The sequence below is a fragment of the Bradysia coprophila genome, unplaced genomic scaffold, assembly GCF_014529535.1.
Source record: "Bradysia coprophila strain Holo2 unplaced genomic scaffold, BU_Bcop_v1 contig_211, whole genome shotgun sequence".
Lineage (NCBI taxonomy): Eukaryota > Metazoa > Arthropoda > Insecta > Diptera > Sciaridae > Bradysia > Bradysia coprophila.
The window spans coordinates 286,334-298,933 of NW_023503474.1; the positions used below are offsets into that span (position 1 = coordinate 286,334).

The 12,600-nt window shown below is 36.8% G+C and overlaps 1 protein-coding gene across 1 annotated transcript; it reads left to right on the top strand.

Annotated features, from left to right (window-relative positions):
• Positions 1–10,507: 10,507 nt before the first annotated feature.
• Positions 10,508–12,108, top strand: LOC119075455. Its single transcript, XM_037181896.1, has 2 exons — positions 10,508–10,638; positions 10,762–12,108. Exons 1-2 carry the CDS (start codon positions 10,594–10,596, stop codon positions 12,040–12,042), a joined length of 1,326 nt encoding a protein of 441 aa, XP_037037791.1. The 5' UTR covers positions 10,508–10,593; the 3' UTR covers positions 12,043–12,108.
• The last annotated feature ends 492 nt before the right edge of the window (positions 12,109–12,600 follow it).

Genomic DNA, 12,600 nt, shown 5'->3' on the forward strand with positions numbered 1-12,600 from the left:
ACCTCTTCGTGACAAGTGTGTAATATATATTACTATTCCTACTATTCAAACTATTACTTCAAAGATTTTCAGAAATTGATTCCAGAAATCTTCGTTTGTTTTGAACATGGTTTTTGCTATATAAGACCTCATTAGTCAGAGCTTGTCGTTTATAAATTGCTGCCGTTGTCGATAACAGATGAAAGCCGTCTGTAACAGATCAATGACCATTGCTATAGCTGCAAGGGTGTTGTTGAGGTTTTTAATACGTTAGGTTTCGAACAAAAATCGTACGATCAACGGGGTGTTATTAAGCATAACCTAAATGCATATTTTCGAGTCATTACTGTTTTGAGGATCAATAAAAATAAAAACCAACTAATACCGATAGGGTTCCCATCTCACAAAATTTGAAAAGAGGACATTTCGATATCGGAAAAGTGAACAAAAGAGGACGATTTTAAGGTGTAAAAAAGAGGACAAAAGAGGACATTTTGAACATGAAAAATTGGACAAAATTTCGACCTTACCTATATCTTAACTAGACCCCAAAAGTGCAACAGTTTCCATTTTTCGTAAATAAAAAAATTGTGTCACAGTAAGCCCTAAATATCTGAATATTTATTCGGTTACGTTGATGTTGAACAAACAGTTAAACTAAAAAAATCACAAGTCCTTATTTCTACGTTCGTAAAAATATTTTTCTTTGCTTTTTACTTTGAATAAAACATCTTTTTTTTCACGTATGCTTTCAAAAAAATCTAAGCAATCAAGATCCTTAAAATTATATTTCACTATCATTATTTGTTTGATGCTTTCAATTAAAAGCCGATTTCTTTCATCGGTCCATTGAAATCCCATCAAACTAAAAATACGTTCTACGTTCGCGTTGTGCGCGGGAATCGCAAAAAAATATTCGCAAATAATTGAAAATTCTGAATATTGTTCGAATGAACGATACTTGTCGAAAAAACTCACCCATTTCTCGTGAGCTAATTTTTTGACAGATTCGTCGCTGTCTTTTACATCCGCGATGAATTGTTTCAATTTGGCGAATTGATCGAAGCATTTATCTTCACTTATATCGACATTTTTTTGACGAAGGTATGCGATACACGCCTGAATCTCTTCGAACTCGGGCACTTCCTCCAGGTTCATCCATGTGAATACTTCAAACTCCCTGAATTGTTCGGTCCACATGTCAATATAATCTAATGCGTCTGAGTACATTTTCAAAAGTTGGCCTTTCAAATTTTTACACTCCTCAGTATCATTCGCAGCGAATATGGTTCTAACGGCAAATGGTATGAACTTCCCGTCTTTTCTTCCAGTCAGTGTCTGGAACAAGAGAAAAGGAACTTAGATTTTCAAAAGCGAGCTCATAATCGATTTTTCAACAAACATTTTTTACAGAGCGGAAGATTTTCATAGTTTCCAAAATAGACCCCTTCTCCTTTTCCATTTTCGCTGCATTGCAATGAAATATGGAGGCGAAAGAATGAATGAAGAATAGAACAGCTTCGCTCAAAGGATTTTCGAAAAATTCAGCTATGGCCACTGGTGGAGCAGCTATTGATAGAAAGTATTCTTTCAAAGGCTGATACATTTTTAAGATCCGTTCAACTCCAGGCATTATCGATAAAAAGCGCGTTTTTGTAGAGCTTAACAAGTTTTGAAAGTTGATATCAGCATCATCACAGAATTCTTTCAAAGATTCCACTCTGACTGTGTAAATCGAAAAATGTTTGTGGATTTTGAACACAATTGAATCGATATCCACACCGAATAATTCAAGCGCGTGATGTGCTGCGTTGTTTAGGATATGATCACCACAGCCAATGCCAGTTATGTTGCGCTTGAGAGCGATCTGCAGTTTCGTGTAAATATTGTCTCCAGGATTCCTATTTATGCCTCCAAAATTCGTGTTTGTATTGTCAGCTCCAAAAGCGATGCATTTTTCATTTAATTCAAAATCATTTAAATTTTGCATAATGAAGTCACTAATTGTGCCGGATTTTTCATTTTTTAATGTCGTCACATCTATTAATTTGTGCTGAATTCCTTTTTTCTTGTCGAAGTATTGAATCAAGGTCGGAAAAACTTTTTTGTTTCCAAAATTACTTCCATCGGTAGAAACACCAACAAATTTAATTCCGCTTAAAATGTCATGGACAGTTTCCAATGAATATGGAGCTAATACATTATCCACAATGGCCTGTGTCTTCGTTTTTCCACACTGAACTTTAGTCGCAATTTTCGAGTCGTCGAACAACTTTGAAAGTAATTGGTGCGTACAATCAGTTGAATTATAGCTTAAATGATGGTAGACGGTGTGGTAAGCTAATGTAGCTTCGATGGCAGAAATCAGATCACTTTCTTCAGATTTAGTTAATTTAAAAGTGTCAACTAGCGGAACGGTTTTGGTCGCGCTTCTAATGTTTTTTTTATGTTTTTCACTGGCAATATGTTGCACTAAATCATGTCGGCCTTTGTTGCTGATATTGATTTTCGCGTTATTACATATGACGCACTCAACTTCGTACTCTAATTTTGTCTTAACAAACGTCGGAAATTCTTTTTCCAAATCACGTGTAAACTTGCATTTTCTTGATGGCATTTTGTTTTCGGTCGCTCACGGGACGAGCAGTAATTCTGTTGAAAATTTTTAATAATCCGGTATTACTTGAATTATCATGAATGGTTTTTTAATTTTCAACCTACCTTTACAGACAAAATGAAAATTCTCAATTGAAAAAGGCACAAATTCACATAAAATGGCTAGAACTGACGATTGTTTTGAAATTTTCTCGGTAATCCCGTTACATTTTGACATGCGATAAATAACAGTACCAGATTTTTTTAGATATGTATATGTCATAGAAGAAAATACATCAAAGATTTAAAATTATGCCGCGCAGCGATATTTTTACGGTTTTTTGGCAGAAATCGACTGTTGTTTGTTTTAACGACTGTATAAGGCTAAAAAAGAGGACAAAAGAGTAAACTTTGACTAAAAAGAGAGGTTCTAGAGTCTGGCAGTGAAAAGAAGAATTTAAGCGAAAAAGAGGACATGTCCTCTTTAAAAGTGACATATGGGAACCCTAAATACCGATGATTCACTGCCCGAATATCAAACACTCTGCCTCTGAGCCAGACTCAACTCTTTTATTTCTTAAGAAATTGACCGTTTCTTACATTCGATACAACTTGTGCCGGCAGTCTACGAAAGCAAACATCAAATTAGTGGAATTGATGTTTAGCGAATTTGATGATATTATAGAAAAGTGGCACTTTGAAGCATGCCGACTATAAACAGACGCCGTACAAAAATACCCAAAATATTCCCATTCATAAATACGAAAAATGAAGGAAAAAAAGCCTCCAACGAAATTTCGTTGGAAACGACCCATATCCCATAAGACAAATATTATTTTGCACGTCTACCGGACCGTATACACATTAAAGATAACAACAAAAAGAACATACAAATTTCACGGAAGGTTTAAAAATTGCAGACAAAATACAAGGAAATAGAATCTTTGCAAATATTCACATTCCAGTGGTCTGTTGTTGGTCTTTTTTTTCTGGTAAAATTTTTGAAATCTTTGACTGACCACTGACGTCTTAAATATGTTGAGTGGTTGTTTGTTAGTGTAGAATAATATGTGCGTTTTTACATTGAGTTCTGTCCTTAGCACCATCGACAAATTCTTAATGATTAGATACAACAAACGGTTTTTGTATAATTTTAGAAAAATGAGTGGGCAAGTCAGCAACTTTAGTTCTGGATATCCACTTTTACATAGCCTGATGGAAAACACCGTTAGCTATAATCGATATTTCGCTGAAATTCATCGAATTATCGGAGAACACAGGACAGTAACTATAGACTTCATCGCTTATTCTTGACCCGATAGCAGATGAGTGAACATTTCTATAAGCCTAATATTACTGTAAGGCTTCAAATCCAAAGAAATCTATTGATCTACCCGATCCTATTGAAAGGTTTGGAATCAAGGAAGGCCACGAAAGTTTTACATACAGTGAACGACATCTCAAATGTCTCACTGTCAAATTTTTCTGAGAATTTTATTGTTCATTGACTGAAACAGACTGAAACTGTTAAATGTTCACCCAGCGCTCTGTCTATTTCGTTATTGTATGTCTTCCTCGAAATTTATCTACTTACTACGAACCTGCAAAGCTTTTCTTTTTAAAAACTTATTAAGAGACGTTGATGAACTCTTCCGGACGACACTAGAAAAAACTTGTAACATCAAAATGAACCCGACTGTTTGGAGACAATCCTCGTTACCTTTTTCATTTGCTGGCATTGCAATTAGAAAGTTAGAAGACTTGACACTCGAAAATTTAATTAAAGAAATGCAGAAAAAGACCGTAAAATCCAAACCAAATAGGACTACCGGAACATGAAATTGGTATTAGAAGAGTTGCTGTACAATGCTGGACCGACTGATAGAGCGCGTTTACTTGCATCATCAAAAAACGAATCTTCAAAGTGGCTGCGAGTAAATTCCTTCATCTGAATTGGGTTTATTATTGGACAACAACACGGCTCGTACAATCAATTGCAATTCGTCTGGGTGGTAAAGTATGTGAAAAACACATGTGTAGATGCGGTGCGCAAGTGGAAGAAAATGGCCACCATGGTCTGTCGTGCAGAAGGAGTGCAGGCAGTTTACTGAGATATGTTGCTTTCAACAAAACTGTTCGTAATGTGCTTTCGAAAGTCGATTTTCCGGCGCTATTGGAACCAGCAGGTTTAAGTAGATCAGATGGCAGACGGGTTGATGGCGTCACAATCGTTCCATGGCGGCGTGACAAATCTTTAATTTGTGATGCTACAATATGACACTGTTGCTCCATCATATTAGCAAGAGTAGTTGGCTCAGTAGGAGATCAAGCAGAAAGACGCAAACATAATCACTACGTAGCACTGAAACGAGATTATTACTTTACTCCAATTGCATTTGAAATATTTGGTCCGATGGGTGAAGACGAATAGGCAAGGATTTTATAAACAAACTCGGAAATTTATTTAAAGAAAAAACGTGAGAAAAAAGGTCTACAAATTTCCTGATTTAACAGTTTTCAATAGAAATTCAAAGAAACAATGCCGCCTCAATTTAAAAAACTGTCGAAACAGATGAACCAAATATAATTTCTAGTATTTTTGATTTATTGTTAAGTATAGTTTCCACTTAAAAAGAGCACTCCGTTTAGCCTCCGTTTACATGACAGTTCTTTTGTTCTATTTTACAACTGTCATGTAGACGGAGTCTAAACGGAGTGCTCATTTTAAGTGGAAACTATACTTTACAACGTATGTTCAATGAAGCTCCAGTAAAATCGATAGTCATTTGTTCATCGAGGGGAAAAAATGTTGGATATTCACACTTTTCCTGCGTTTCTCTTAACAAAGGCTCCTAAAGTTTCAGCTGAGGTGAAAAAAATGACTATTTTCTAGCCTGCGTTGTAAAGCGGTTATTTGGGGAGAAAATAGGAAAGTTTGTGGTCAAGAGCGAAGCGGTTGGAATTTTCTATTTCACCCCGAGGTTGGCAGATAACTTTTCACCCGTGCGTGGGGTAGATATCCGTTTTTTACCACGAAACATGAATTTATTTCACCATTTTTCGAAATCAAACTAAAGTGACAGACTGTCACTGAAAATTGCAAGGAGAAAAACTCTTTTCTCCCCATGGAAAAATCAAGTGTTTAGTGGAGAAGATAAGGTGATTAATGCCGTACGGATGAAAAATAAATTTGCTGACCAATTCAACTTGGCATAATATTCAACTGCGAGATTTATTCACCTTTATGATGGCGTGGCTTCTACTATAAAAGTTCAAAAAAAAATCGTGTCCTTACACACATAAATTACAGTGAAGTGACTTTACCCATTAAAATGTTAAACACGATGTTTATTAGGGGGGTCCAAAAAATAAAAGTGTCGAGGAAGTTGGCGGACCCCGAGGAAAACAAACCTTTATGGCCTCCTGATAAAAATTGTATATGGGGCCGATGCGATCCGAGTTGGTTTGTGGGTAGCTCAAGGACGAAATATGTGAAAAAACGCTGTGATTTTCCATACATTTTTTCCATTACTTTCTATGGAAAAAATTTTTTAGCGACAATATCAAACTTTTTTGGTCCAGACAACTTAGATTAGATGTAAGAGCAACAAAAATGCGTTGTTTTCATTTTTTGGAATTTTTATATCGTCTGGGCACACCTAACAATATTGATATATACAAAAATCGACAGATAATTTCCAAGTAATACAAAGTCAGGCGAAGTCACTCTTAAAATTAAGTGTTAGGTGTCGTTGTAAAAGTAATGACAGTGGCTTTCTAACGAGCCCACACACAATAAGTTTCAAGTTGGTGTCTTGACGTAACAGTCATTTGAAAATTGTCTGAGTTCACGACCCTGACATTTTTGCACCAAAATCGATTTCTATATAGCTTAAAAAAATTGTTTTCGAAAAAATTTCTTTTTGCGATGAAAGCTTATGCCATAAGCTCTCGTTAGATATTAATATATCCGATGCACATCCCATAAATGTTTTGGAAGAACCCAAAGACTGAGTGAACAGATTGGGAAACTTTGACTGACTTGGGAGATGCGAATGCACTTACAAATCATTAAATCGGTCTCTTTGGATTATTCTGAAGTGAAATAATCCAACTCACCTTAAGAAGTGACCTCAGCATCTTTTAGTTACATTCAATTTTTCTTTAACCCTCATTTTCGTGGTTTTTCACATATTTCGTCCTTGAGCGACCCATAAATCAACTCGGATCACATAGGCCCCATATACATTTTTTATCAGTGGGTCATATAGCTTCGTTTTCCCCGGGGTCCGCCAACTTTCTCGAAACTTTTATTTTCCCATACGATTCTGGACCCCCCTAATGTTTATTTAGTGGTGTGTTTTGCATTTGCATTCAATTTCAAATTATATTCCGAAAACTAAACAAGAAAAATCGCAATTTCGTTTAGTTATGCATAATTGTTACGCTCTGCGGTTTCCCTGCTTCAAACCATATATTCATTTGACTTTGAGGTTGGCTGTTGTTTTTTTCGTCTGTTCGCTGGCTATTTATCATTTGCCTGGCCAATTATTCTGTCTTCCCAAAAAAATTCAAATTCAAAATGAAGAAAAAAATTTTGCAATTCCAATCATGCGACACAGAAGAGCAAAGATATACGAACGCGAAAAAAAAACCGACTAACTAACAAAATATATTAGCCAGTTGCCCAGTATTTAAATTTTCCAGTCTGTCTGACAACCTTAACGAACATAAATAAAATTTGCACTTTGTTTATGTTAAATTTGCAATAAAAACGAAATGCGATTACGAATAAAAAAAAATATGTTATACGCTGGCTGGAGACACGGCTGCTGTTTTGTGATGTTGCAAAATAATTTCGAAAAAAAGGACTTGCTGAAACTCATATCGTGAAAAGTGCGTACATGAGTAACAGCGATTCAGCGATTCTCCATTTTAAATATATGTATTAAGCAGACGGAACGATCGAACTTTGTATACGCACTCTCATGCTAAAACTGAGAACACTGATGAAAACTCGGCGGCGCTATACGTAAACAATGCATTATGGAAAATCGATAACTTTGAACTTTATCGTGTCGGTATAATTCTGTGGTTGTGTTGGGGAAATTGAGATTTTCAGGGAAATTTTTTGTTGTCGTGTGTATGCGTAAAATGTCACTTATTGTATTATTCGGTGAAAGGTACCAGAACTATCACATTGACAGTGGAATGAATATTCCCAAGTGTAGAATGAACATTCCCAAGTGTAGAAAAAAAGGAACTCCGAAAATTCGAACAGTAAACGTAAACTTGTGAACGAATATGATGGAAGCAACTGAAGATTAACAGTTCTATACTCTTCTGTGACCACCATCACATTCAGAGGTCGAAACAGCGTCTTTGCCTCAAGTTTATTCATTAAACGTGAACCATATGGGAAAGGGAAAAGCAAAAAACTTTGTTTGTTCTTGAAGTTTTGTCTTTTATTTTAGCTTTTCTTCTATAGGTATTTCAGCTGGGAGGTAATTTAAGAGATTCCAAACGTCCTGGATAAGGACGCAACGATTTGATCTACGCTGGATCTTCAGTAAATAATGTAAAACAAAGGAGCGTTGTGTTTTACTGTCTCGTCTGTGCTTTCCCTAACTAATAAATTATAGGAAAGGAGCTGCTGTTTTGGTTCTTGAATAAATTTGTTGAAAAATGGGTATTTTATTCGTAGTTGCGCCAGTCCGAGCAACGCGTATATGTGGGTAGCCCGTTGCCAAATTGCAACGTAAGAAATTCAACCTTCATATGGTCCCACCGGTCCCACTGATTGCAATTCTAACTCTGGCGACTATTTCAGTATGTGTGACCATCAGATTAACATTGCATTGGAAACAAATGACTAAACATAATTTGAAATGAAAAGTGTGCCGGGTAGCTCAAGTGGTAAGAGCATTGCCCCGGAAAGGTGAAGATTGTGGGTTCGTCTCGCACCCTGGCACCAATTTTTCATTTCAAATTACACCTTCAGAATCACTCTTCAGTTTCTCTTCAGAATTCAGTTTTGGATTTTTAGAAATTTATTTGGAGGCATTCCTCGACTATTTAAGTAAAGTCCAGGGTGCCGAAAGTTGACAAGCCACAATTAATTTCAATGTGTTAACACTCAGAATTTCGCACGTTTGAAGACTTTCCGCATATCTACTGTAATAGTCCGTTGCTAAAGCGTATTTGCCCAATACGAATTTGAATCTCGGGGTGCTACGCATAGATAGGTTGTTTCATTAATAACATTAAACACCTATATTGATATCTTTAGTTTCAGTGCGTATAAAGTGAACGAAGACACGAAATATGTTCATCACCACAATGTATAAAAGGATGAAAATTGCATTTCGCTTCGACTGCATTCATAAAAATACCTCGATACAGACATAATGCGTATTTGTATTTTATTGCATACCATATTGATGTTCGAACCATAAAATATAACCATTTCCCATTTCCTATACGTCCGCCAGCATTCCATTACGTCAAAAATGCTTATACTTATTGAAACGAGAGGAGTTTGTTCATTCGGATTTGTTTTTTCATTTGGTTCTACGTTTGCTGCTTACCTTTTTTTATATTAAATTTATTATATTTTCATTTCATTCCGAGCATTCCTTTTTGCGTTGAGTTATCTCATCTGTATAGCAACAATTTTATTAAAATAGTCAATGGAAGGAACGTTTTTGTAATGCAAAGAATCTGTGCGTTTCGTGTTTTTTTTTTGCACTCTTTCTGTCTGAAATACGAGTCTGAATGTCTGGCTTTGAAGAACGCATGTTTTGCTCTTGAATGTCTTCTTCTTTTATTGGATTCACTTTTTTTTCTGCGTTAAATTTAACCATCGCGTGGTCACTTTTGGACGAAAAAAAAAACTTGCCACTTGATCATTTTGTGTGATCATATGCGTGCTGTACATATTTGTATAATCGTAGTAGAGTTCCTCGGTTGAAGTTTGGTGCACTGTGAGGTGACAGTAGTACAGTCGCAGTACCGAATCCCAATACCTATAAATTGAAGAGGACTTTTTAGAATTTGAAGGTTTGTCGAATTTTCCATCTTCCCGCATTTCTTTTACCTTTCATAAAGCAGAAAGCGTGTTGCAATATAACAGTTAGATCTGCTAGCCTACATTCAGGGGAGATATCAATTAAGCACGAAACTTTCCCAAAACAGATACTAGACATAAATTCTTTGAACCAACAAACCAAATCTATTACTTTGTTTGTTTAACTAAGCAACAGAATCATGTTTGCACATTGTGAGGACTGTGAGGAAAATTGTTAAAATAGGGAAAAATATGTCCTCAAAGAATGGAAAATCGATCCGAAGAAAGCCGAATCATCTGCCACTTTGTGACTCAATTTTTTTTTTCAAGTTTTCTTTCCAAAATCTGTTGGGTCAATTTTTCCTTGATAAAATCTTTGCCTCGGTACAGGCGCACAATGTGTCATCCTCAGCAATTTCACTTATTTTGTAAGTAGACACAGGGACTTGCGTCACTTTCACTCTTTATGGTTTTTTTACTGATAGAATTCATTATGCCACTGCGACGTTTCGACAAGGTAAATTGCCGTTGAAAAATCGGTGCTTGCTTTGCAGTGCGTTGATAGAAGACGATTTGTGCTATCGATACCAGATGATATGGCAGTCCGTTAAAGGTTAATTTTCATATTATGTTCCGATATGTCGCGGTATTGATGTAACGTCCATAGAGTTAATACTCGAAAGGTTGGATGCTGGCGAACAGTGTACCGTGATTCCTGTAGAGTATAACTATGGAACTGGGTCATGAAGTATTAAATGATGTAAAAAAGAAAACAGGAGTGCACGACGTGTTTTACACAGTCGGCACAGTAAACTATTTAATTTTGATGTCAATTTAGGTAGAGCCGCTAACTTCTCTCTCTCTTCTTCACTGGACGGATTTCAGTGTATTACCGTCTGTGCTGTAGTCATTTTGTCTTGTCTCAGCTGTAAATCAAGTAAATCTAAAATCAAATGGAAATGATACCAATTTCATCAATTTTGGAATGCACAGGCGAGGTAAGAGACTATTCCGATCAGAGATTCGAATAGCCATTTGACGTGATGCCTTATATGATGAAAACAAACGATGAATCATCACAATCGCAGGCTATCATCCACCATTTGTCTCGTCTTTTTCAGGCACCTGTCGAGAACAATAGGCCGATCAAATCGACGAACATCACCGGCACACAAATTACGGATATGAACGATGATTGTCTTGTGTACATCTTCTCGAGCCAATCATTGGATCTGCTGGATCTATGTTCAATTGCAGAGACTTGCACTCGTTTCCAGCTGATTACCGAACTCATTTTCCCCAAGAAATTGGCCCTGGAAAGAAACGGACCTTACGTCGTCGACGCGGAAAAATATTTCGGCCAACATCTAGAAGAGCACGACGTCAAAAGAGTGCTGACGAATTTCGGATTTGTTGTGTCTGACTTCTCCATTTCGGAGAGGATTTCCCGGTGCAAACGTGAACGAGACAGTTTGGATTGTGTATTTATGGACGCCGTAACGAGACATCACTTCGACAGTTTGAAAAGCTTGCACATTTACGGTTTTAAACTGCCTGACATTTGTACAGACCAATTCAAGGAAATGTTCAAGCGCTTACAGTTGCTAGAATTGCAGTGGGTCTCTACGAGCGATGCGACACTTTTCGACGGACTGCATTCGTTGGTTGATTTGAGGGTCATGCAGGTGGAAAATTGCGGTGCAATTTTGGAGAAGGTTTTTCCTGCACTGGAACGATTTACTTATTTCACGACACACCTCAGGCATACTATCACAATCCGCCGTACAAAGCTCGTCCAATCTTTCGACAAACTGATGACATTTGTTGCACGTCACCACGACTTGAAAGTGATCGATCTGTGCTTCTATTCGGATAACAAATCGTTTATCATTCTTTTGGAGACAATTGGCAACAGTTGTAAGAATTTGGTTGAACTGTGGATCAGAGTGGTACTCTCAACGTTTACGAGTGCTCATCTCAAGTCACTGCATGCATTTAAATCGCTCCGAACGTTAGGACTATTTGAAGTGTCCTGTGGGAATTTTCAATTTATTTCGGCACTGACTGAATTACGAGAGCTGCATTTAAGTGGATGCTCATTGCCAGGAGACTTTGACGTTTTGTCTGGATTAACAAAATTGGTGATCGACGGTTGTACCACTTCTGACCGATTCGATTTGATTCAAATGATCGGTCGACTGGGGAAGTTAGAGGAATTGACAATTTCCTACTTCCACATACAGTCGACCAAATTCCAATTGAGCAGAAATGCATTCGATCAGATCGGGACTATAGTCATGGACAGACCGCAGGTTCTGACGTTGAAATGTGAATTTTATTTTGATCTGGCGAGTCCGGATATGTATTCGAAGATTTTATTGCTTTACTATGTCGCTAATTGATTATTGTTGCTGTTGCACTTGCTGTTTTTGATGTAAATATATTTTGTGAGATATCTTTCGGACAAAGTTCTTTGCGTTTTCATTTTCTCTTCTTAATCGAGAATTGACATCAGGACGGTCGGTATGTTGAAGATAGTCTGCGTAAAGGCAAAGCACTTCAAGCAAAAGTGATCATAGTCGACAGCTGCCAAATAGAGTAACTATTTTGTTTGAAATAGTTTTTTTTCCCGAAAAATGGATACCGGGAAATCTACCTGGCCTAGCGGGAAGAAATAATGAAAAAAGAAAAGAAACGGGAAACTGACTAGAAATGGGAAAATTACGATAAATCGGGAAATAACCCAGAATATGGGAAATGACTAGAAATCTGGAAACAAATAGCAATCGAAAAATTACCAAAAAACGGAAAATCGATCTTTGCAATCGAGAATTGATTGAAAAACTAGAAAATCGTAAAAATAACGAAATGAGGGGGAAACGAACAAGAATCAGGAATCAGGTTGGTAAGATGATAACAGGTGAGTACACAACTCAAGCGAATCGAGATCTTTTGTAGGA

Excerpts from the sequence above, each read along its gene's own strand:
- LOC119075455 (XM_037181896.1), top strand. The coding sequence starts at position 10,594 with ATGGAAATGATACCAATTTCATCAATTTTGGAATGCACAGGCGAG. Across the intron at positions 10,639-10,761 it reads TTTTGGAATGCACAGGCGAG|GCACCTGTCGAGAACAATAG; the intron begins GTAAGAGACTAT and ends CGTCTTTTTCAG.